Genomic DNA, 25,739 nt, shown 5'->3' on the forward strand with positions numbered 1-25,739 from the left:
GAGTAACTCGCCCACCACTTTCTCTTTGCCTGTCTGCAGCGTAGCTTATCCGGTCTAAGCTCCTTGGAATACCAAGGCTCAGATGAGCGGCTTCTCTGCTTACATAAGCTAAGTGGAGCCAATAAATCAGCGGTGGCTATAAAGGGAGACTCCAATTTCGAGACGGAGCACAGAGCTGTCGGGCCACAATGTGCTAGCAGTGCAGCAGTTAGCTCTGGGTTGGACACCCTATGCCAACTGCGTTTCAAGATGGCAGGTTAAGCCCTCAAAGGAATGGGAGCTTCTTGAGGGATCACAAATGGTACCAAGCAGTGGTCAGACCATCTAACAGGAGTTATCATTGTCCTAAAATGTTGCCAACCTTCACACCCTAGGAAGAATGTTCCCTGCAAGGCCACATGAGGATGGTTGGGTGACTGAACAGTGTAATCCCATGCGAAGAAGTACACGGGCCTCCAACCCCCACCAGCCCTAATCCTAAATTATAGCCCCCAACTTCTTTGGTTTCAGGATCCCTGAATTCCAGAGCACCAGTTAACCCCAGACCCCTAACCAGGAGCATCCTCTGTTGAACTGTCATGTACGGGCGTGTAAGCAGTGTTAAGAAATGGCTGCGTAGCCCTTTAAGGACGCTGCAACCAGGTGCCTGGAAGTTGGCATGGCAACGCTGGCGTCCTCTCAGTGTTTCCTACGGCCGACGCCGGAATCCGCGTAACGCTGTCTTGTGACCTTTCCTTCTTAGGGACCGCCTTCACTTCGTATCAGTGCTTCTGATTGAGAATTGGTGGCGCCTTGTACCTTGTGCTTTGTATCCTGTTCCCTTGAAGCCCTGTTGCAGTACCCTTCCTCCTCCCCATTCCTTCCTGTGTTCCTGATTGCCTCGTTTCCCCAACCCGGACCGTTACCTGGCCTTGATTCTGGACTGCCTTGTTCTTGTTTGCTGCCTGTATCGTGCTTCGACCTCGGACTGCTCACGGACCTCTTTGCCTTCGCCCATTTGTTTTGGTTGCTCTTCGTCTGTCTTCTGGATCCTCACTCACCTGGATTGCGTCTGGGGAATTCGTTTTTTTTGGAACTTTTCGAACTTTTGGATTGTTGAAACTTTGGAACATTTCGAACTTTTGGATTGTTGAAACTTTGGAACTTGGACTTCCCTGCTACGTACACAAACTCAAGACTGCCAAGTGTGTATTAGGCGTCTTCATGCCGGCGGGATAGGTGGTTGGGTTTTCCTTGGATTCTGGATTGTGGATTTCGGATTTGGATTTGTTTCGCTGCTCTCTTCCACTTGACTCTCCCCGGCGGTGATTAAGACAAAAACACGGTAAGCCCTAGTCTCGCATGGGAAGGGGGTTGTTATTGGAATTTGATAAACACGAACTGCATTCTTGATCTGTTGTTTTCGGGTCTTGTCAGAAGGGCGGTTGGTTATACATTCTGTGTTGTGTTAACCCCTCACTTGCAGATCCAACGCCTGCCCTCGGCCACTCGTACCACCCTGGCTTCACCGGTAACAACTCCTGCGGCACGTGTCATCATCTGGGTCGTCTGGGTCTCATCTGGCATCCTTTCTTTCCTCTGATCGATCGCTCTGGTTGCCTATTCCTGGAACCAGAGGGTTCCATCAGGAGGAAGAACTCATCGGCTACACAACGTGGGCAACTCGCATCTGACATAATCAGAAGCCCTTAATATGGATGCCAATGAGACGTTGACCAATATTTTACAATTGGTGGTAGACTTACGAAATGGGATGACTGCGGCTCATTCAGCCACGCAGCGATGCATTGATGAGTTGCAAGCAGGGTTTCAACCCCTTGGGGCAGTTGCGCCTCCTTTGGCTAGCGTCTCTGGGGCAGGTGCTGGTCCTCCCCAACAGGGTTCTGGACCAGCTTATATGACTGCCCAGTTCCCTTTGGCTCCGCCGGAACGGTTCAATGGAGACCCCAAGACCTATAGGACCTTTTTGAACCAATGTAGGTACATCCGGTATTCCATGTCTCTTTAGTGAAACCATGCCACCCATCTACCAGGCTACCTGCTCGTCCTCCGCTGATTAAGGTGCACGGGTTTAATGAATTCGAGGTGGGTGCGATCTTGGATACCAAAGTTCCAAGGGGTAGGCGTCTCTATCTGGTCGATTGGAAAGGCTATGGACCTGCAGACCGTACGTGGGAACCTGCGGGGAACGTCCATGCTCCGGTCCTTTTGTCTCGTTTCTGGTCTGCTTGGGGGGTGAGGCCCCCTTTGAGGGAGGATAGTGTCATGTACGGGCGTGCAAGCAGTGTTAAGAAATGGCTGCATAGCCCTTTAAGGACGCTGCAACCAGGTGCCTGGAAGTTGGCATGGCAACGCTGGCGTCCTCTCAGTGTTTCCTACGGCCGACGCCGGAATCCGCGTAACACTGTCATGTGACCTTTCCTTCTTAGGGACCGCCTTCACTTCGTATCGGTGCTTCTAATTGAGAATTGGTGGCGCCTTGTACCTTGTGCTTTGTATCCTGTTCCCTTGAACCCCTGTTGCAGTACCCTTCCTCCTCCCCATTCCCTCCTGTGTTCCTGATTGCCCCGTTTCCCCGACCCGGACCGTTACCTGGTCTTGATTCTGGACTGCCTTGTTCTTGTTTGCTGCCTGTATCGTGCTTCGACCTCGGTCTGCTCATGGACCTCTTTGCCTTCGCCCATTTGTTTTGGTTGCTCTTCATCTGTCTTCTGGATCCTCACTCACCTGGATTGCGTCTGGGGAATTTGTTTTTTTTGGAACTTTTCGAACTTTTGGATTGTTGAAACTTTGGAACATTTCGAACTTTTGGATTGTTGAAACTTTGGAACTTGGACTTCCCTGCTACGTACACAAACTCAAGACTGCCAAGTGTGTATTAGGCGTCCTCGTGCCGGCGGGATAGGTGGTTGGGTTTTCCTTGGATTCTGGATTCTGGATTTCGGATTTGGATTTGTTTCCCTGCTCTCTTCCACTTGACTCTCCCCGGCGGTGATTAAGACAAAAACACGGTAAGCCCTAGTCTCGCATGGGAAGGGGGTTGTTATTGGAATTTGACAAACACGAACTGCATTCTTGATCTGTTGTTTTCGGGGTTGTCAGAAGGGCGGTTGGTTATACATTCTGTGTTGTGTTAACCCCTCACTTGCAGATCCAACGCCTGTCCTCGGCCACTCGTACCACCCTGGCTTCACCGGTAACAACTCCTGCGGCACCTGTCATCATCTGGGTCGTCTGCGTCTCATCTGGCATCCTTTCTTTCCTCTGATCGATCGCTCTGGTTGCCTATTCCTGGAACCAGAGGGTTCCATCGGGAGGAAGAACTCATCGGCTACACGACGTGGGCAACTCGCATCTGACATGAACCGAGGAAAGTACAATAAGCGTGCCTGATGTAACTCTCATTCTTGAACCATCATCTATCATAGAGGTAAGAATGAGCATTCTCATCTTGTGAAGAGATATTAAGCTAAAACAACCATACAAACCATTCTCAGTTTTGTGAATTTGCCTACCATCCTTACCTGTTAGAATATAATAATAAATAAACTACCCTGATGTAAATGTGGTTATGGAAATGAGTGTTGAGAAATAACTATAAAACGTAAATGCCCCCTTTACTTAGCTTATATATCTGTATTATATTAATAATGGTGGCATTTTGACAAATGTATTCATAAATAAAAAAATAAAAAGGGTTCACATAGCTTCTGACTGAAATCCCTTCAGCCATAGCATAGTTTCTCCTGGGTCTTCAGTGTATTTCATGTCATCTGACAAAAATACTTTAAGCCTTGCCGGGTGGTTGAGTTGTACTTTAATGTTCATATTGTTGACTAATGATCTCACTTCCCAGAAAGCTTCCCTTTTTTTCTACCACTTCTTCCGGAAAGATAGCCAGCCACCTGTGCACCCTTGTATGATAACTTGCCCTTTTCTCTTGAAAGACTTAGCAGCCTTTCTCTAGCGCTCATCCTGGACATTGTTAAAATGATTTGTCTTGGCTTTTTCCTCACATATTCGTCTCATTCTATATGCCAAAACCAGGTCTCAGGGATTAAATCCTTCTTTACCAAAGATATTCGTCAGTACCCTGAATACCAGTTGGTGTGTATCTTTCTCATTCCAGAGCCTTTCCTCCACTCCTACCAGCCTTAGATTAAGCAGTCTGATTCTTATGCTTAGCAGTGTAGCCATTGGGTGCAGTACAGAAATGTCTTCCTTCATGTCGTTGTAGGCTCTGTTTTCATCTCCACTCGTCACCCTACCCTGCAACTAGGCAACCTTAAGGGATAGGGCCCCAATTGAGGTTTTCACCTCTCCAACACCTTTAGCCCACAAATAGATGTTGTAGAGCTTGGTGTTTCTCCTTCACTATCTGCAGTAGGTCTGGTTTGCTGAGGCTTGTTGGGCGTAGGCATTTCCAGCAGTTCAATCTTATTTTATTGCTGTTTAGTGCATTCATGTTATCCTTGACCCATCAAAATCTGGGGTGAGCTGGAGCGCTCTGTTCAAGCTGCTGCTCTGCCAGTCGCCGATCCGCAACCAAATATACACCCCGTTATTAGTTTAGCTACCCGTATCTACTTGAGTGGAGAAAAACAGCTCAAATAAATTCACGGCGTACCATTTCCAAGTCTGATACAGTACACAATAATAACGTTAACTGCAAGATAAAGTCGCCTGTAGTCCTCACGAGTGCACCCCATGCTAGTTGTACTATGTAGAAGGTGGAACAGTGTGTGGAGCAACACTAGATTCTAGACCACAAGAGTTCTAGAAGGCAGTTGCTTGAAGGGAGTCGTCATATGCATTGTTTGTACTAACACACATATGTAGTAAATCTTGAATTATTATCTATTTATTCCATGTTTAACATTGCTCAATACTCTGACAAGGTAGCATTCATTATTTTATTATCCAAAATTACCAGATTAAGAATATTGTACTTCTATCGTACATGCTGCAGCCATTGCCTATCTGTATGTATGATTAGGTTCCTGTATTAACAACAACACTCCAACAAAATGTTTTGTTTAGATTAGGAATTTCTTTAATACATTAAGTAGTTCATGATAGGTCTCCCGATCACTCCTGACATCGTGTTACTGAAGGTACGCATGCATATGTAACGTTGTGCTCACACTTGGAGTTTATACTAATCACCATATGCGTTAAATGAATGTACTTTTTGCTAAAAGAAGAGGCCTTCTCTTTTATACGGCTGCGTTTAAGACCTGCTGACCTGGCAAGAACTTGTTTTAACAGAAGAATTGTGTTTGGTCACTGTATGTCGAAGCATGCTGAGCCTGCTAAAACTATCTGCAGATTACGGGTGGAGGGAAGGAATGAGTAAGCATGGCCTCGAGCACAGAGATACGGGCACAAAGGGGCACGAAAGAATGTGAAGACCGGGATAACAGGAAACCACGATAGACCACGATAGCAAATGTGCAATGGTTGTTCGTCAAACTCCAACTGTATACTTCAGATAAGCTCCAACTGGAGATCCGCCCTGGGGTGGACGTGTTCTATGTGCAAGGCAATGTAAACAGGAAAGTATAAAAGAGCACGATGTGTAGAGGAAGGCGCGGCACTTCGACGACTTGCTTAGCGAGACGTTTGAACTTGCAGCCCATTTGCGAATGCTTGTGCATTAATAAAGTAATGTTTACTTGGCTCTTTTCTGTCTGAGTTATTGCAGGGTCCCTCATTGTACTGGTTATGGTGACGGCGAGAAATCGCACCCACAATTTTGGTGTCAGAAGTGGGATGCGAAGGAGCGACAGTCCGTCACTGGGTGAGGAACGCCGCGGCGGAACCGGAGAAGGAATTGATCACGGGGCCCCAAAAACTGAATCTGCACCTTTGATTGCAACCAACGCGTCATCCTTGTTTTTCCGGCTCCGTCGGCGGTGGAACAGCAGGCTGTCGCCCTTCGGGTCCGGAACACTCTGGCGGGACCCTTAAGGTAAGTGGTATGGATGGATGCATGATGGAATAAGGAAATAACGATTTAGGGTTTATGAAGAGGACGGTGGTATGTCCGTCTATGGAATAATAATGATGACACGGTGATGTATTGATATTGGTATGGCGATATATGTCAGGAGGATGTACTGTTAATGTTAGCCTATTAATGCACATTTGGGAAAGGTGAGTGTTTTTAGGCAATTGCGGTATACCAACAAAATGGGTCAAGCGGCTTCCAGCAAGAGTGGTATAGGCAAGAGACACTATGCCCCTCTTGAAGGAACCCCTGCATTTGATATGTTGATTAAGCATGGATTGAATTCAACATTGTTCTTAAGGGAGTGGTCTGAATATACAAAAGATTCGATTGACCATAAATGGCCAGACACCGGGTCCTTTGATGTGGACCGCATATCCAAAGTAGAAATAGAATTAGTAAAAAGACGGGTCAGACCCGCACAGTTTGAGGCTATACGACTATGGAGGGTAGAAGCAATGCGCAGGCGCAATGCTCAGAACAAACAAAAGGCAAAGGGGCAGAAGAGAACAGTAAATCAAAAATTACGTGACCTAGAGATAAAAGAGAAGGATGAGAAACTAGACCAGTTGGATAGACGTATGATGATTAAGAATAGCGGGGGTATGTATCCTGCCTTGCCGGCGCCTCGGTATGAAGATGTGATAGGACTAGAAGCAGAACAAACAACGACTGAATTGTTATTTCCAGGGGCTACGGCTCCTCCGAGAGAAGGTGAGGGTGAGAGGGCGGAATTCCCAATGAAGTATGGAGACCCAGATAGGTTGATAGACCACAGGAGAACGACTACTGTAGAAAAGGATAGAGATGGAGACTTGCAAATCCTTATGACCGGGCTGTATGGCACACCCCTCAATGACAGCCTACGGGACCAATTGGGGCGTTTGACACCTTTGGAATTTAGGACAGTGGCCACTAAACTATATACCTTTTATGAGGGTAACTGTAAATTGAGAGGACAGAGTACTGCGGATCTGCCCTCAGCATATCAGGACGCTGTCGCGTTACTACCAGTGACTGCGTCCAGTGTTCAGTTATGGGGATGTATGTCCGACATAATAGCGGAAGTCATAAGGGGCGGTGTTGAATGGGAGAAGGAAAAGAGGGCATGGGAAAGAGAGGTGAGGGAAAGAGAGGCTAAACTCAAAGATGCAGACCAGGCGGGCCAAAACGTAGCTAATCGTATGATAGCATCCATACACTCGCAGTCCATGTCCACCCTGGTGAGTCTGATGGAGGGCCTTGGCTGGCCTATACAAGTAAACGTAATTAAATATCTTCTTATTAGGGTGGATGATATAGAAGAGGAAAAGGAGCCTAGATATGTGTCCCAGTGGAATAGGATTAAGACAGAATTGGATAAGAAACTGCTACCTAATATAAGAATGGATGATTCTGGGGCGGAAGAATGGAGAATGGCTAAGGTGGAGAAACTGTTAAAAGATTATAAAAAAATAAAAGAGAAAAACCTTAGTCACCAGTCCTCTGCTTCATCACCAGTGCAGGCCCTTGTAAGTGAACAAACAAACATGGAAAAGTTACTATCAATGCCAATGAGAGAGTGTCAACCCACCATAGATGCAGTTACTGGTAACATGATGCGCACCTATGTGTATGTCCCCTTATCTCGAATAGAATTGATGCATATCACCAAGTCCATCCCCGACCCCCGTATAGACCCGGCAGGATTCTACAAAGAAGTAGGAAATCTATTCAGACCCGGGTTATTTACTGTAGAGGATGTAGATAACATATTGTTAGCTACTGTCCCAGAGGAGATATGGACCCCCTTTCGTGCCAAAGACAATGATACAATAAAATGGAAAGATGTAATGGAGGCGAGTAAAAATAGGAAACTGCATGAGGAATATCCCGAGCCCCTAAGGGGGCATGGCATGGCAGTCCTGAGGGCTCTAGAAAAGGTATTACCCCCATTTGATGTGAATGTAGAGAAACTGTCTGCTGTGATGCAGGGCGCAAGTGAGGAAGTAGCACAGTACTTCCTGCGTTACGAAGCAGCATTTAAAGCACACAGTCGGCTAGAGATAGGGTCTGAGACGGGCCAACGGTACTTTGCCACAAACTTTATAGAAGGGCTCCACGGGCCAATCCAGGAGAACATTAGGAAGGCAGAAAGTACGTGGATGACTAGAAACCCCCGGGATCTCCTCGAAATGGCCAGGTATTATGAAAGAGGAGAAAGAGTAAAGGGACAACAAAAGGCACGACAAGAGAAGGATCTAAAAACCAAAGTGTTGATGCAACAGTTGCATCAAGGGCCCCAAGGCAGGTATAACTACAATAATAATGGCCCGTCACAGGGCTATAGTAGCAACATGATAGGGGGCCAAGGGACAGGTAGAGGTACAGTGCAAGGAGGTGCGCTATATGGGAGGAGGGATGGGCTACCCCAAGATGTATGTGCCTTCTACTGTATCAGCCACAACAAACAACACAAGTACAAGGTGTATGCCAGGGCGAAGGATGTGGGTAAGGGGTATACTATAATGACGACTTCCAGGATAACACAAGTAATATGTCCTGAGGAGGCCGAAATGAGACAGCGGGAGTGGTACAAGTACCTATAGATCAGAGGGGGCCTTATGCCTCCATTAGGATCGGCCCCCACCGAAACTTGAGATGTCTGGTAGACACGGGAGCTGGAAACAGTTCCGTGAATATCAGAGCCGTCCCCGCTGTCCCATTATCGGATAAAAGCAAGGTATCAGTTGGATTTGGGGGAAATCCAATAAAGACTCCTGTAAGTGAAATAGTAGAAGCGGAACTTCATGGGGTAAAATGGGAGAATGGGTGGCTATTGACCAATCACTGCCCAGAAAACTTGTTAGGTATTGATGCATTAAAGACACTAGGGGCCACAATATATTGCTCCCCTCAGGGGGTGAGAATGACTATAAGCAAATCTATGGGTATGATAGGAGTAACGCAAACCCTGCCCCCGGAACTCCAAGACATCCCGAATGAACTATGGGCCACTCATGGGAATGATGTAGGGGTGTTGGATGTTTCCCCAGTAGTAATCAAACTAAAGCCCTGGTGCCAGGTTGCCCAGGATAAAACAATATCGCATATCACACGAGGGAGAGCAGGCACTATATCAAATAGTACAGGATATGATACGGTTAGGGGTGGTAGAGCCAACAAATGATAGCCCTTGTAACTCTCCGATCCTTCCAGTACACAAGAAAGGTGATGAAGCGGTACCCTATCGTTTCATTATTGATTTGAGGGAGATAAACAAAATAGTAGAACCCAGATATCCAGTTGTCCCTAATATTGCAAGTGTACTCACTTTAATTCCCAAAACAGCGAAATGGTTTACGGTAATTGATTTGAAAAATGCCTTCTTCAGCATTCCTATTGCCGAAGAAAGCAGGTACCTGTTTAGCTTCACTCTTCGAGATAGACAGTACCAATTTACTAGAGCCCCGCAGGGATATACAGAAAGTCCCGCCATATTCAGCCAAGCACTAAAAACACAGATGGATAACCTAGCCCTACCCGCTAACACTGCTCTGATACAATATGTTGATGATTTGCTATTATGTGCAGTCACCGAAGAGGAATGCCATTATGTGACCAGATTGGTGCTAATGCACTTAGCAGAGAATAAGCACAAGGTAGCCCTAGCCAAAATGCAATATGTAAAACAAAAGGTCCATTATTTAGGCTTTGAGTTGTCCGAAGAGGGGCGAACTCTGTCTACTGATCGCATTGCTTTGATACAGTCTATAAAAGGCCCCGACACGGCAAAAGGTCTCCGAAGGATAATTGGTGTTTTATCCTATTGTAGGCACTGGATTCCTGAATTCTCTGTATTGATCCAGCCCATGCTAAAAGCCTTAAAAGAAGTACAAGAAAACGGACCATTAGAATGGACACCTGAGATGGAAAAAGCCCTGACAGCTATGAAAGATGTTCTATGCCACGCACCGGCCTTAGGCACACCTGATTATACCAAGAGATTTTGCCTTTTCGTTGATGAACGGGAAGGTTGCGCTGTGTCAGTCTTAACGCAGGAACAAGGGGGTAAACAGAGACCATGTGAATATTTCTCCAGTGCTCTGGACTCAGTAGCTCGAGGCCTACCCCCATGCATGAGAGCAGTGGCCGCAGCAGCGGCAGCCCTAAAACAAAGTGCAGGTATCATCCTAGGGAGCGAAGTGACAGTAAAAGTCCCACATGCGGTGGACGTTCTCCTGAATAGAGTGCATACACAGCATTTGACCACAGCTAGACTCACACAGTATGAGATGATTCTGTTTGCCAGTAATGTAAAAATCGAACGATGTAACACTTTGAATCCAGCGACACTGCTTCCTTTGCCCGTCTCACCTAATGACATTAGGCATGATTGTGTGATCCAAATGGAAGAACACACTAAGGGTAGAGCAGACCTGCAAGACACCCCGCTGGTTGATAATGAGGGTATATTATTCTGTGATGGTTCCTGTTTCAAACTGCCAACTGGGGAGACAACAGCAGGGTATGCTGTAACCACAGGGGAGCGGTTGATTGAGAGTGGGAAAGTGTGTGAAAAATCGGCCCAGGCAGCAGAATTGATTGCGCTAACGAGAGCATTAGTGTTAAGCAGCGGTATGAAAGTGACAATTTATACTGATTCAGCCTACGCTTATGGGGTGGTTTCCAGTTTTGGTAAACTCTGGGGAGAGCGTGGGTTTTTAACCTCCCAAGGTGATACTATTAAACATGCCCAATTGATTGCTGAATTATTACAAGCCCTTACGTTGCCCAAGATGGTGGCCATAGTGAAATGCCTAGCGCATAAAAGGACTCTAGATTATGTAACGCAAGGAAACTCCTTAGCCGACCAGATGGCTAAACTAGCTGCCACAAGGGATACACGGTGGGAGGCCCGACAACTCATAGTGGGGAGGGATGTGACTATGGAAGGGACGAAGGAGCGCGTAAAGGAAATCCAAGCAGGTGCAACCATTGAAGAAAGACTATCTTGGCACAAGGATGATCAATACGAGGAGACGGTAGATGGGCTATGGGCACATACCAATACGAATACTTGGGTACTACCTGATGCATACTTACCTGTGATAGTGAGTGTGGCTCATGGTCCAACTCACGTTAACGCAAGGACTATGGAAGAAGTTTTAAGTGCTGTGTGGTACAACAAAAGATTGGGAATGTATTGTCGTCAATGGGCAAAACAATGTGAAATATGTGTTCTATACAATGTGGGGAAAGGTGTACCAGCCCCGGCGGGCCACAGTAAGTTACCCACCTGCCCTTTGGAGGTGGTGTATATGGACTTTATACAGCTGGAGCCTGTAAATAAACATTCCTACTGTTTGGTGATGAGATGTGGGTTCTCAGGATGGGTGGAAGCATATCCCCTGCGGGACAATAGTGCCACCTCCACAGCACAATGCATATTGAAACACTGGGTGCCCTTGTATACGGTCCCCAGATATCTATGGTCTGACAATGGGACTCATTTTACTGGTGAAGTAGTACGCAAAGTTTGCAAGGCCCTTGGTATTGATCAACGCTTCCATGCAGTTTTTCATCCTTAATCAGCTGGGATTATAGAGGGCACAAATAAGGTACTGAAGAACAAACTGGCAAAGGCTTGTGCTGAAACAGGACTGAAATGGCCGGATGCATTGCCTATTGCATTATTGAGTATGCGTACTATGCCTAAGCGTACACATGGTTTATCTCTTTTTGAAATTGTTATGGGGCGTCCACCAAGTATTGGGACCCCCATATCACCTAAGAAATTGTCTGAGCAAGCATGGCCTGCATTACAACAGTACTGTATTGGGTTAACTAATAGACTGATTTCTATTAATGCACAGGTGAACGCAGTAGCTCCATCTCCTCTGATAGGAGAAGGTCACGACGTGCAGCCCGGTGACTGGGTTGTTATAAAAGCCTTCGATCGCACCAGCGGACTGCAACCCAGATGGAAGGGCCCATTTCAGGTGCTCCTCGCAACACAAACTGCGGTAAAAGTTGATGGCAAACCGCACTGGTACCATGTGAATCACGTCAAGAAGACGCTTCCATTACTGATTCCTCCAGAAAAGGGAACCAACCAACCCCAGGTTGCAACAGTACTGCCAGACGCCATTAGTAGGTGTGCCCATCGTCTCCGATCCTGTGACGTGTATGTGCCAAGCAACGTGTAAGGACACTGTTTTGAACTTTGATCATTAGGGAGATGAACATTTGGACTCTCTTGTTGGTTTTAGCAGGATTGTGCCTTACTGAAGACAACGGGCTTGTAGCCTGAAGGGCCTCCGGCGTTCCCCTCATGGGACAGGCACTACGAGGCGTGGGACAGATCGGATGAAGGTTTTCAGTGAGACCTACCACTATTAGAGTAATAAGGACACTGGTGCTTTAAATAGGGAATACAGCTATATCGCTAGGTTGCATCTGATACGCATACGTACCTATAATTGAGCCACATACTGAATTATGTCTGCACCCGTATATGCTGGTTTAATCCCTGAGCAGATAAATGTATGCTCCCCAAACACAGAAGGTAAGAGAAAAACACCACTTTGCACCACAAGGAACAAAATCTTATTTTTTGTATGCTCGATAGTAGTATTAATAGCGTTCGCAATATTATTCTGGTATTTGGAACATCCATCTAGATATGAATTAAAGAACTTGTTACCCGTGTCAAACGGAACAGGGAGAATAGATCGGGTCAAGAGCAGGAATCGAGATGCCTATGACCAACACGACCCGGAAGACTATGCTAAAAATGAATATGTGAAGATAATAAACACAACATATGGGGTAGTGAATAAAACTGATTGCTGGATCTGCACCCACATGCCCCGACATAGCAGTGAAGGCATCCCAGTGTACGCGTCGCCAGTTACTGAGGATGCCGGGTGTACATTAATTTACATGAGAATAGTGTCAGCACAGCAATACATGATGCCGAATACCGCTTGTTATGTTAGAGGAGAGAACAAAACCCTTCTAATGGAAAAGATACGCTATAAAATCAAAACTGAGGGAATCGGGCTTGCACCTGCTATGGTACAGATAGTAAGAGAACCTCCTCCCCCTATCACCATCACACAAGAGTTTAGGCCAAAGAATATATGTTTTAAGAGAAGCGCAAGAGGTAATCAAAGAATGATCTCGGGGTGCAGTCAAATGGTGAATCTAAATAACTACACGAAGGGATTGTTACAGATAGAAGGACATGCCTACGTCTGTAACAAGAGGGCTTATTTGTGGTTAGCGAAAGATTTTGTTGGGGTATGTTACATAGCCAGAATAATGCCGGCTGTGATGGTATATGCCCCGTCTACTCTGCATAAAGAAATACACAGCAGAAATAAACGAGCAGTAAACCCAAAAATTCCTACGTATCAACCTACAGGATGGGAAACGTTTATAGATCTGATGGGGGCCCTGGTTCCTCCAGCGGGCATCTTTATGAACAGTCAAGAAATCCAAAAGCTAAGCAGGGCCCTTGAGTTCGTAATCGAAGAATCCGCAGACCTAATGGAAAACATCACTTATGAAATGAAAGCAATTCGGCTAGTGGCTCTCCAGAATAGGTATGTCTTAGACATACTCACTGCAGAAAGGGGCGGGGTCTGTTTCATGGTGGGGTCCCAATGTTGTGTTTACATACCAGAAGAAAGTACAGGAATCTTAGATGGAATAAACAAACTACATAAAATAGCGGATAGTATCCACCAGGAGGAAGGGTCAGGAGATAGCTGGTGGATGAAGCTCCTAAAAGAAATCGGGTGGCAGCTCCTTACGCCCATACTGGTTCTAGCGGCAATAGTTGTAGGAATTTGTCTCTGCATCCAATGCTTCCCGGTATGTGTGTCGTGCTGTGTTTCCATGTGTTCTTCCAGCATAACGCGCCTAAATCCAATGGATAAAAGCCATGTACAACAGGAATTTTTTGACATGGGAGGCCTGGAGAAGATTATGGTACATACATTATGTAATGATGTTGCTTTCCTGCCATCTGCTTATGCTAGGACTGTTTAGATTGATGCTCAAGTGTGAGCAAAGGGTGGATTGAAGGTACGCATGCATATGTAACGTTGTGCTCACACTTGGAGTTTATACTAATCACCATATGCGTTAAATGAATGTACTTTTTGCTAAAAGAAGAGGCCTTCTCTTTTATACGGCGGCGTTTAAGACCTGCTGACCTGGCAAGAACTTGTTTTAACAGAAGAATTGTGTTTGGTCACTGTATGTCGAAGCATGCTGAGCCTGCTAAAACTATCTGCAGATTACGGGTGGGGGGAAGGAATGAGTAAGCATGGCCTCGAGCACAGAGATACGGGCACAAAGGGGCACGAAAGAATGTGAAGACCGGGATAACAGGAAACCACGATAGACCACGATAGCAAATGTGCAATGGTTGTTCGTCAAACTCCAACTGGATACTTCAGATAAGCTCCAACTGGAGATCCGCCCTGGGGTGGACGTGTTCTATGTGCAAGGCAATGTAAACAGGAAAGTATAAAAGAGCACGATGTGTAGAGGAAGGCGCGGCACTTCGACGACTTGCTTAGCGAGACGTTTGAACTTGCAGCCCATTCGCGAATGCTTGTGCATTAATAAAGTAATGTTTACTTGGCTCTTTTCTGTCTGAGTTATTGCAGGGTCCCTCATTGTACTGGTTATGCTGACGGCGAGAAATCGCACCCACATTACCAGCATTAATTTCATATGTGATATCTTCGGTGATGTCATCAATGACATTTGTGATGTCATCTTTGATGTTCTAGGTGTTAGTCTTAGCAGTGCACAGTAGCAGCGTGAGTTATGGTAGCTTAGTTTACCCTAACTGGAAAATGTCTTTCAGATTTACTTGTAACCATAATGTCCCTTTAACAAAGTTTTTTTCTGTGAATTTCATAGGTTTTTATGAGTGAAAATGTTTCATGTTGTTACATCACTGTATATAAGTTATTAATAATTCCTCTTTTAACATATATCAAAGAACTGTAAACTTACCTTAAGAAAAATATTTTTTGCAATGCATACTGATGTGTGTTGTTAACAGCAGTGCATGCAAGTCATGGTTCAATTGCCTAGGGCATGAGGCTCAACCATGACCCCAGCCCCACCAAACCACTGCCGTTATCCACTCCACTTACCCTGCATCCTAGTTCAGTGTCCACTATGCCCTCATAATGTGACCAATGCTTGCAGCCAGGACCGGTCTCCACAATCCATAGCGCATGGGCTTCGGCCATGCCGCATTCCCCAACAAGCTAATCAGAGTAAACATTTGTCCTTGCTCAGGGCCAGGCACACTGCCCAGGCAACAAAGTTATATCACTATTTGTTGTACTTACATTTTGACACTTTAGAAAAAATAAAACACAGGACAGATTTGCAAAACCATGCTTTAAGGTCCTTGCTGATTCTCCTCGCGAATGTTTCCTGCAATCCTGTCCAGCACTTTGGGCTGTAGCCACAAGCAGAACCTTTTTCCCCCATTCAAACCTATCCTGATTTTTGTAATCTTTACCACATAGCCAGTCAATGGTGGCCATGACCACTTTAACCCCATTGCTGGTCCCTCTGCTATACTTCAGTCACCAAGGGTGTATTACTATGTTTTGTACCTACATTATGACACTTTTCAAAAAATAAAAAACAGACACATTTGCAAAAACATGCTTTCGGGTCCTTGCCAACGCTCCTTGCCCGAGTTTGCTGCAAATCCATCCATGTATTAATTTTTGAAAAGTGTCAAACTGTACATAGAAACAAATAGTCATACAACTTAACCCCCCTTGACAAAATCCCATTCAGACTTTGCACAAACATTCAAAGTTTGGTGTATAATCTTTCTCAACAAATTTGTGCCGATTAGTCAAATGGCAACAAAGTTATAAGCCATTTAAAAATGTTGAGAACCTCCCTCTAATTTTTCCCCCTTGTCACAAAACCATTCATATCTTGGTCTAAAATCTTTTTGCAAACGTTTGCACAAACGGCACCAAATTTATGAACCTTTCAAATATTTTGGGACCCCCGCCCTCTAATTGTGCCCACTCTTGGTGGAACAGCACTAAACTTTGCATAACCACTCGGGACAGGTCTCCAATTCGTAGCTGCCTGTCTTTGCAGTCGCTGACCCCCACCTCCTTCCCTTCCCTCCCCTTGTCCTGTGAAAGATGGTCACTACTTCAATTGCCATCTGACATAGAAATACTAGTTCCCTGCCTTTTGCAGCCATCTTGCCTGTCCCGGCCCCTCCACCTCTTTCTCTTATATCTTAGCAGTTACTCTTATCATTTCTCCCTCAACCTCTGATAACAGCTTGTCTGTCTCCCCCTTTCCTTCCTTGTCTTCTCCTCCCCTCCCCCTCCTAGCACTACCTTGATTAGTTTTTAACCTTTCAAGTAAGTCACTTGTTCTGTTCCTCTCCTTATCCCTTCTCTCCACTGCCCCACTCCTCCCCTCCTCAGCCTAGTCATTCATGCACTGTAATAATTGTCGTCAGACATGTTACTGCTAGTCTTGTTTTCTTTTTTCCCTTCCTCTCCCTTATTGTTCCATGCACTTGTACTATCTGATATGATAGTTATTTCTCATTCTGATTTGTTTCAAGGACCATGTAAGAATGTAACTGTATTCTCCCTTGTTCCCTCCCTCCTTGAAGCGCTTTGAAACACATTGTGTATAAGCACTATACAAATAAACAATCAATCAAAGATATTGCAAAATTTCATGCAGTGTCATTGAGTGGCGCCAAAGTTATAAGCCATCCAAAAACTGCTTTTCACAGACTCTGTAATGCAGAAATATCTATGGGTGCCCCCGAACATCCGAGATGTTTGTGTACATTGGAGAAGAAAAAAAACACCTGATTTTTGACTTTTTGTGCTATAGGAGCAAACATTTTTCTTCCATCGCATCTATGAGGATTTCCAGACATTTTGGGACCACCCAATAACTTTGCCCCCTGTTGCACCAAGCTTCACAAAATCATTCTGAGTGGAACATATACTTTTTTGCAAAGTTTGGTGAGCATTCGTCCAGGGGAACAAAGTTATGAGCCGCCCAAAAAGTGTGCTTTCTATGAGTTGAGCAACGTAACCATAACTACAAGGCTGCTACCGCACACCCTGTGATATATAGTTCAATGCAGACGACGAGACCACACATTTGATGCACATGCTATGTTACAGCAAGGTGATATTTGCCAGTTTAAAACAAAATGGTTGTTGCTAATCCAACGCCCAGCAGAGATCAGACATCGCGAGTGGCCACATTTCGCGTGAGACGTGCCTACTTCCTAGCCTAAGTATTCTGCCACGTATAGCCCTGCATATAACACAATGAAAACGCAAAGCTATATGCAATAGACCGCAGAGAGAGAAACAATAGTGGATGCATCACTCACATCGGGCATGTGTCACATAGTAAGAGCTCTTGGTTTAGCACATCCTGCACACACCATCTTAACTGGGTCCTGCAAATAACCCGCAATCTGAAGTTATCCGAGACCACGTGTGAGCAGCCCATTCAGTTCAGAGTTTATTTGGATCTTTGTAGCTCTAGTTCTCCATTTGCAATGGCATAATTACTAATAACACATACAGGAATACAAAGAAATAAACAAGCCAGGATTAAGGACTCACTCCGGATTCGGTGCAAAGCAATATTTCTCTGCCACACAACCACCATAGACAGAAAGCGTGTGTTGGCAGAAAAGTGGCTGCCATTTGATCTAGAGCCCATGACGTTTTGCATTTTAAGCCTCAAAGGTTATGGGAGAAAAGAAACTACAAGTCCCAGAATGCAACCTGATTTAGCCTGAAAAGGAGGGCTGGATGCAGCTGTCAGACACGTGCACTTGGCTATACTAAAAGCCGTATGGGGTGTTCTCGCTTTGCTACAGATTCTTGCGAAGAGAAAGGGAAAGGGGAATACAGAAAACGTTACAAGAAAGGGGCACAACAAAAAAAAAACAGGAACAGAATAGATAGGAGGAGAGAGACAGGCATGAGGCGCAGGGGCAGGACAGAAAAGGTGTGATGGAGAGAGGCAAAGGACCAGGACAGATGAGGCACGATGGAGAGAGGGAGCAAGTATCCAGAACTTGATGTGGGATATACATTGACAAAGACCACATTAAATAAAGTGGCCGAGTGATATGTGAAAGTATTCTTTGCCCACCAACGCAGGGAAAAATCGTTTGAGCGCACGGATTTTAACACATGTACAGTTGCGTCTCGGCGCTGCATTTGGCATTGTTCTGTAGAGAATGTCAGAGTCTAAATGCAATTTAAATGTACATAGTTGACTTGATTGCCCTGTAATTATTTGGCAGGTATGCATTCTATTTTGTGCTCATTTTGCCTCAGGTTTCCATAAAAGATCTCAGAGAAATTGATTAACCATGTAGTTTGGCTCTTTGCAAGTCAACTTTATTGAACACAGAATACTAATTATCTTTTGAAAGGCAACTATGCAGACAGCATTATACAATGCTGTAAAACTAAAGATGTCTAATCTCAGCCTCTCCACTTCAAATCAGTTGATCCTGGGCACATTTAATTCAGTGTTTCTTCTTTTTCTTAGCTGAAATGGTATCCCCTAGATGTAATTTAAGTGAACACTCTAAAATAATAATAATAATAATAATAATAATAATAATAATAATAATAATAATAATAATAATAATAATAATAATAATAATAATAATAATAATACTGGACACTCTACTGTCCCGCAGCTCTCCCAAAGCTTGACCCATGTATATTGCTTCACACTTATGCTATATTAACGGATATTTATACCACGCACTGACACCACCGGAGTTGTCCCCTGGCGCTCTGGCAGATCTGGAACGCAAGAGGGTTGGGTAAGTTAGTAGGACTGAGTGGGGGAAAATGCAAGAGAGCTGTGATGTGCTGTTGGCAGCTTCAGTTCGGTCTACACCGTTTGCTCAACAAAGATGTGATTTTTGAGTCAGAGGTTGTCATGTGCTGTTGTGCGAGGTTATGTGTGCTTTGTTTCGTTGTTGCGGTGTAGTGAAGCGCGTGCGGTTTGTTGTGGAATATAGGTATGGTTCTGTTTTGACAAGTGTAGTGTAAGCACAGGGATGTGTTTTTAATGGGTTGGTTAGTTGTGGCGATCCATTGTCCTCCTCCGCTTTGGCCACCTGTGGTATGCGTCCCTGCCATTGTCACATATTATGGTGTGCTTGGGTGGCGGGGGGGGAGGTCACCAGCCTATATGCTGTGCATGGCAACACCTAGTCTTGGGAGACCTGGTTAGGGGGAGAATGGCCTAAAATGGGGTACAACGGCAAATGCAGTCACACAGCCAGCATGATAGCTCAGCGGGTTGAGCGCTCGCTGCTGTGATCTATGTGTGATCTGCAGGTTGCAGGTTCGAATCCCGCAAGGCCACCTCCGCCTTTCATCCTTCCGAGGTTAATAAATGAGTACCAACTTCGGTTGGGATGATACATGTATGTAAATATGTTCTCTGTAAAGCGATTTGGCTTAATGCGCTATATAAATAACAAATCATGATCACTTAAAACGTATGATTTACCAAAGCAATCTAGCTAAATGCGAGATATGGCTAACTAACACAATCCGGCTAAATGCGAGATAAAATTATTATACAAACTGTGGGCTGGATGCATCAGACAACCAGCTAATAGAGAATAAGATAGGAAAAGATTGAGTAGGTCTGTTTAGTGGCAAACTCCCAAACACACAAATCACCCACCCCGCCAGGGACGTCATTAGGATGTCACCAGGGGACGCAACTGCGACCCGTGGCGTCTCTTTTTTTAATGGAAGCTCCTGGCCTGTGGCCAGTGCCATGTGGCTCTTTGTTTCTGGAGTGGCTGGCTTTCTTGTTCAGGCCTCTTAAGGGGATTCCACAAGTGCAACACTTTGGGCAGTGACCCTAAATAAGAAAGAATAGGAATAACAAACATTCTTTCTGGAATTCTATACAATACTTGCCTAGAGTACAGGATGCCGTTTGAGTGTGCTGCTTTCCCTGGGCCACTCTAATTCTTTAATACACCTTTATGAACCCTCCCAATGGTATGTATTTTGCCAACCTCTGAAGCCTGAAAAGACGATCCACGCAGGCTTAACATGCAGCCAACTTTGCACCAGACCTGCAGATGAACTGGTCTGCCATTAAATATCAGTTACCAGTTTAATGGTTTCCACTACAGAGTGTAATTTGCTTTCTGACTTTGAGAACATTCAGACAAGTAATTGCTCATTTTACTATATCCAGTAAGGTAGCACTAGCCAGTAACATAGCTCAGTGGGTTGATCGCTCGCTCCTGTGAAGTGTGTGTGATTTGCAGGTTGCAGGTTTGAATCCTGGCAAGGCCAACTCAGCCTTTCATTCTTTTGAGGTTGATAATTGAGTATCAACACAGGTTGGGTGTTATTGTATGTATATTTGTTCTATATAAAGCGCTTAAGCGTAAATACTATCTGATAACATCATTATCAATTGGCCTTGGACCTCTGCTTGCATTGACAGTAATTAGGCAATATGGGCCTATACACACTGACATTAACAATACATATGGTGATTCATTCTTGTATGAAATGTATATCACATTACAGTGATATCGTAACCATATTTATCGTAGTTAGGAACAATGCTATGTGATGCTAGTTCCTATTTTGTCAAGGGGTGAAAGGTTGTTTTCCATCACTTCCTGTGATGTCGCTTTGGGGTGGGGTCAATTGACATCACTTCCTGTGATGTCAGAGGTCAAGGGTCATGTGATGTCACGTCCCTACCTTCGGCATTTTGGTGAAATTACGTCACTGTACCGACACAAAACTCGAGGTAAGTATTAGCCAAGCAAACACAGTACCTCAGCAGAAAAGAAGAGCTTCTGGATGGACGTCTTCACACTGCAGCAGCACACGAGTCTGAAGCTAATGCAGTGATGTATAGCACTAAGCGCGATGGTTTTACACATTTTAGCAAAATGCTTGTTAAAAGCTCCCAACCACAAAGTGGTGTGGTCCAAACTCACCAGCAATCCAGGATGTTAAAGAGGATTGCTCGCTTGTCAGGGTGTTATACCCGGGCTGCAGGGCCAATCACAGAATGGAAGGTGGGCAGGAACAAGGTAGCAAGTCAGAGTGGGAATAGATTTCACAGCGCGCTAAACACGATGCTTTTACAATTTAAGGTGCGTAAGTTCTGTGAAAATGTGTGTGCAGTTTTTCACAGAGTGCTTGGGTTATCCCTTGATTATGACTTTGAGACATTGATTCTGGGGGACGAACTTGTAGAGGGGGGGCTGTGGCACAGAAGAGATGGCTTTGCAAAGGCTCATTGATGGCAAAGAAGTTCATTCTAAGACTTTCGAAATCAAGGATTTCCCCAAATGAGAGTACCTGGTTTGATGAAATGTTTAAACTGGTAGCTATGGAGCGAGTGATCTATAATCGTCAGAAGAAAAGGAAACTGATAATACTTGGAGCAGGTTTCTAGACATATACTAACTCTGTGATCCATGTTCCGGTAAGGGGGTTTATATCGGCAATGTGGCAAATATTATAACTATGTGAATACAAAATAAATAAAAAAACAATACAGCAAACGGAACTAACCGAAGTTACCTGAAATAAGATAATACTGCAAGGTTTGATGGATTGTTGGCTGGTCAGGGTGGGCAAGGGGGGTGGGTAAGAGTTGGGAGATTACCATACAGGCGTCTGAGCAAGGCCTTGAAAGGATGCGGGTTTGGCTTTGCGATCCAGCTGCCATCAGCATGGAAGGCGCGAAGGGCCTGGCTGTCATAACACGGAGCTGCTGCTGTTGCATTTAGAAGCTTGCAAGTGAAGGATCCCAATTTGTCAGACTTCTTTTCTGCGGGTTCGCCGCATAGCTTCTGCAGTACGTCTCAGAATACACCCTCCCTCTCCTCGGTGTAACTGTTAGACCCTCAAGGCGAGTATTGATGGCAGTGTGCAGCTTCCTTGGCCCTGGTTACTGGAAGGAATAGCACAGGCCAAGCCGTACGCTCTGCCATGCTGTAATTGCAAACCAAGAAAAGAACAGGAAGTGAATTAAGTGGGTCATGTTTATGCTTCAATTCCAAAGCTTTAATTACTATTTGGACAAAGCAGTTTCCTGTATTTAAATCAACACACTTCAGGGAATGCATTAAAATAGTTCGACGGGGAGAGGGTGGTGGGTCGGGAGGGTGGGGGGGGTTGACCAGGTCAACGGTCCCTGACCTTGGGTCAGTCGCGTCATCAAACTCCTTTCAACATATCCAGTATTCTATGGAAACATACAAAATAAAAAAGTCGGGGATGATTAGAGAAACACAAAAGCAACAGAAAAAACATAGAAAGTTTGCACGTGCAAGCAAAGGCAGCCAACTGTTTAAAAGTCTCACTAGCCAATGTTTAACGTGGACTTCAGCCTGCACCGTGGCTCTGGGGGCGTTTCAACACACCGTGTGCAGCTCGCTTTTAGAAACAGGTGCATTACGTCCTACAAGCGTCCATAGCGTCAAGTGACACCAGGTGACAGGCCGCGTGTGTGCCGATACCCACACTTAATATTTAATGGCCAGTATTTCCCTCTAGCGCTTAAAACTCGCTTCTTGGCGTTACAAGTGTCAAAAGTCGAAAGCCAGTCCAAGGCCAGCCCATGCGATGCCACTGCTTGGCGGCTTCGCAATTTCAAATCCTCCATTGTGAAAGCAACACCATGCTATGGAAATGCCAAGTAACCTTAGCGCTTCAGAGTGGCCAGAAGGTGAAGATGGCGCTTTCAGTGGAATGGTCTGCGGAAATTATGAGCGCAGCGCTAGAATCTCAATCTTGTGAACTCGCACACACCTGGCAGAAGCGAAAGCGGTTGGGCAATGCAGGTTTAAAGGGGGAAAGGGAGGCGAGAAAATCCGTGTTGGGAATGGACATTATGGACTGGGGGGATCAATAGGGGTTGGAGAGTGCGGTACCGAAGGGGGAGATTTTTCTCAACACAGGCATTAATACAAATCTGCCTTTCAGGAAAGGTTAATAACGAACCCCTAGAAAAGAACTCCAGTGGGGGCTGGGAGGACATTTCATTTCTATAATGTTGCACACAAAAGGTTAAACAGTAACAGTGCACACCTTTTACCCTTTAAAAGACTGTAGTGAAATATGTTGTGCTGAGCACTAGCCTGACATGCAATGTAGCCGGCATCCTGGCGCAGGCATGGCCTGTCTTAGAATAGGCCCATGGCCGAACCAAAAACAAGAAATGCTTGTGTAGGCCTGTTTTTTGGGGTCAAAGTGGGGCACTTTTTTGGCCAATGTGGGCCAGTTTGATGAGTTACTTCACCATGCGGCTAACAGTTTTGACCAGAGTTACTGAATACAATATTTTTGAAATGTACAATTTGCATCACATTTTTGCAAAAACCTCCCCCCTATTCAAACAGTATCACAAAAGGCATGAATTCCCATTTGCAACTGTGGGCCACTTTTTCGTTGGCGCCCGAGACAATTTTATGCCCCAGTCTGACCCTGTCCTGGCCACATGTTCAAGTGGTCTTGTATTTCAGAAGAAACAGGTCACACAGATTGCTACCACCTTGCCTCAGAGTTACCCTCTTAACCTACCTCGAATCTGCCTTCTAGCTAACATAGTCCCCTCCCACACGCTTCGCCTCACAGTTACCTCGAATCTGCCTTCTAGCTAACATGGTCCCCTCCCGCACTCCTCGTCTCAGAGTTACCCTCCTAACCTACCTCTCATTTGCCTTCCAGTTAACATGGTCCCCTCCCACACTCCTCGCCTCAGTTACCCTCCTAACCTACCTCTTTTCTGCCTTCTAGCTAACATGGTCCCCTCCCACACTCCTCGCCTCAGTTACCCTCCTAACCTACCTCTCATCTGCCTTCTAGCTAACATGGCCCCCTCCCGCACTCCTCATCTCAGAGTTACCCTCCTAACCTACCTCTCATCTGCCTTCTAGCTAACATGGTCCCCTCCCGCACACCTCGCCTCAGATACCCTCCTAATCTACCTCTCATCTGCCTTCTAGCTAACATGGTCCCCTCCCGCACTCCTCACCTCAGAGTTACCCTCCTAACCTACCTCTCATCTGCCTTCCAGCTAACATGGTCCCCTCCCACACTCTTTGCCTCAGAGTTACCTCGAATCTGCCTTCTAGCTAACATGGTGCCCTCCCATACTCATCACCTCAGTTACCCTCCTAACCTACCCTCCTACCCTCCTAACCTACCTCTCATCTGCCTTCTAGCTAACATGGTCCCCTCCAGCACTCCTCGTCTCAGAGTTACCCTCCTAACCTACCTCTCATCTGCCTTCCAGCTAACATGGTCCCCTCCCACACTCCTTGCCTCAGTTACCCTCCTAACCTACCTCTTTTCTGCCTTCTAGCTAACATGGTCCCGTCCCACACTCCTCGCCTCAGTTACCCTCCTAACCTACCTCTCATCTGCCTTCCAGCTACCATTGTCCCCTCCCACACTCCTCGCCTCAGAGTTACCCTCCTAACCTACCTCTCTCCCAACCTACCTCTCTTCTGCCTTCTAGCTAACATGGTGCCCTCCCACAACCTTGCTCCTGTACTTCACCTTCTCTGCTTCCACTCTAGCGCTTCATTCATCATGATCAAACCCCTAATTCAGTTGGCCGTACCGCATACCCGCACTTAAAAATGTATAATGTTGCTTGTCCTCAATCTATATAATAATTTCTTCTGTTACCAGCAACATTTCCCTTTATATTCCTGACAAGGCACCCTTGGAAGTCACAGAATTAACATTCTGGAGGTAGATCCAGAGTGTCACATATAGAGTTGCCAGGGCCAACAACCCCCCAAACTTCCAAGATTTGCTGAGCACGCTCTTAGCACCTCCTGCATCCAACATTACATTGCGGACCAACTTAAAACTCTCCACAACACTTTAGGGCAAACCCACCTCCTCCCCTTTGCAGAACCATGGACCACCTAACATGACTTAAGTAAAACAAAAAGGTGATGGCTGGAAGGTTTTGAATTAATCATAGCCACAGGCACAGCTCTGGGCAACCCTCCAGACCATAATTTGTCATCCTGCAAGCCATTACAGAAAGGGAAAGACCATATGCAAATCAGGCTTAGTCCCACCCTCAAAATGGACAGTCCAGACGAACTGCTAAGCCACATCCCCAGACATGTTTCTGCCTTGTTGGGTGTCAACCATGAGGAGTACCTTGGGTCTCTAGGAACAGCAGGCTTGGGACCCACATCTGGGCATACCCACCCCACTCAGGGTGACTTAAGCAAAACTAAAAGATGATGGCTGGAAGGTTTTGAATTAATTTTAACCACGGGCAGAGCTCTGGGCAACCCTCCACACCATCGTTTTTCAGCCTGACAAGCCATTCCGTACAGAGGGGACCTGGCCTAGCAGTTCGGGCTTGGCTGTTCCCATTGGTGGCAATACCTGACTGGTTTGCATATGTCTGGACCCATTTTGCAATGGCACAGACAGGATAAAAAACAGTGGTGTGGAAGGTTACCGGTGTTTCAGATTAATTAAAAACCTTCTACCCATCACTTTTTTGGTTATAGTTTGTCCACGAAACAGGACTGACATGGAATCACAAAACACTCTTCCCCTGCTGCAACTGTCTCTCTCTCCTCGTGTGTGTGCAGCATCTATGTCCAACTTTCCCTCACTCATTT

General features: G+C 45.6%; 1 protein-coding gene across 2 annotated transcripts in view; it reads right to left on the reverse strand.

Moving 5' to 3' along the window:
* The window catches only part of LOC138480809 (ras-like protein family member 11A-like), a 326,666-nt gene that overhangs the window by 299,450 nt on the left and 1,477 nt on the right, over positions 1–25,739 (reverse strand). Inside the window, exon 2 of one of the 2 annotated variants that reach the window (XM_069612557.1) lies at positions 21,658–22,071. The exons of the other annotated variant lie outside the window; for it this stretch is intronic. Within the exon in view, the coding sequence (XP_069468658.1) occupies positions 21,658–21,862 (205 nt within the window). The 5' untranslated portion in view covers positions 21,863–22,071. The remainder of the gene's footprint in view (positions 1–21,657; positions 22,072–25,739) is intronic. 2 annotated transcript variants of the gene reach the window in all.

The sequence above is a fragment of the Ambystoma mexicanum genome, chromosome 5p (genome assembly GCF_040938575.1).
Source record: "Ambystoma mexicanum isolate Mex_15411 chromosome 5p, UKY_AmexF1_1, whole genome shotgun sequence".
Taxonomy (NCBI): Eukaryota; Metazoa; Chordata; class Amphibia; order Caudata; family Ambystomatidae; genus Ambystoma; species Ambystoma mexicanum.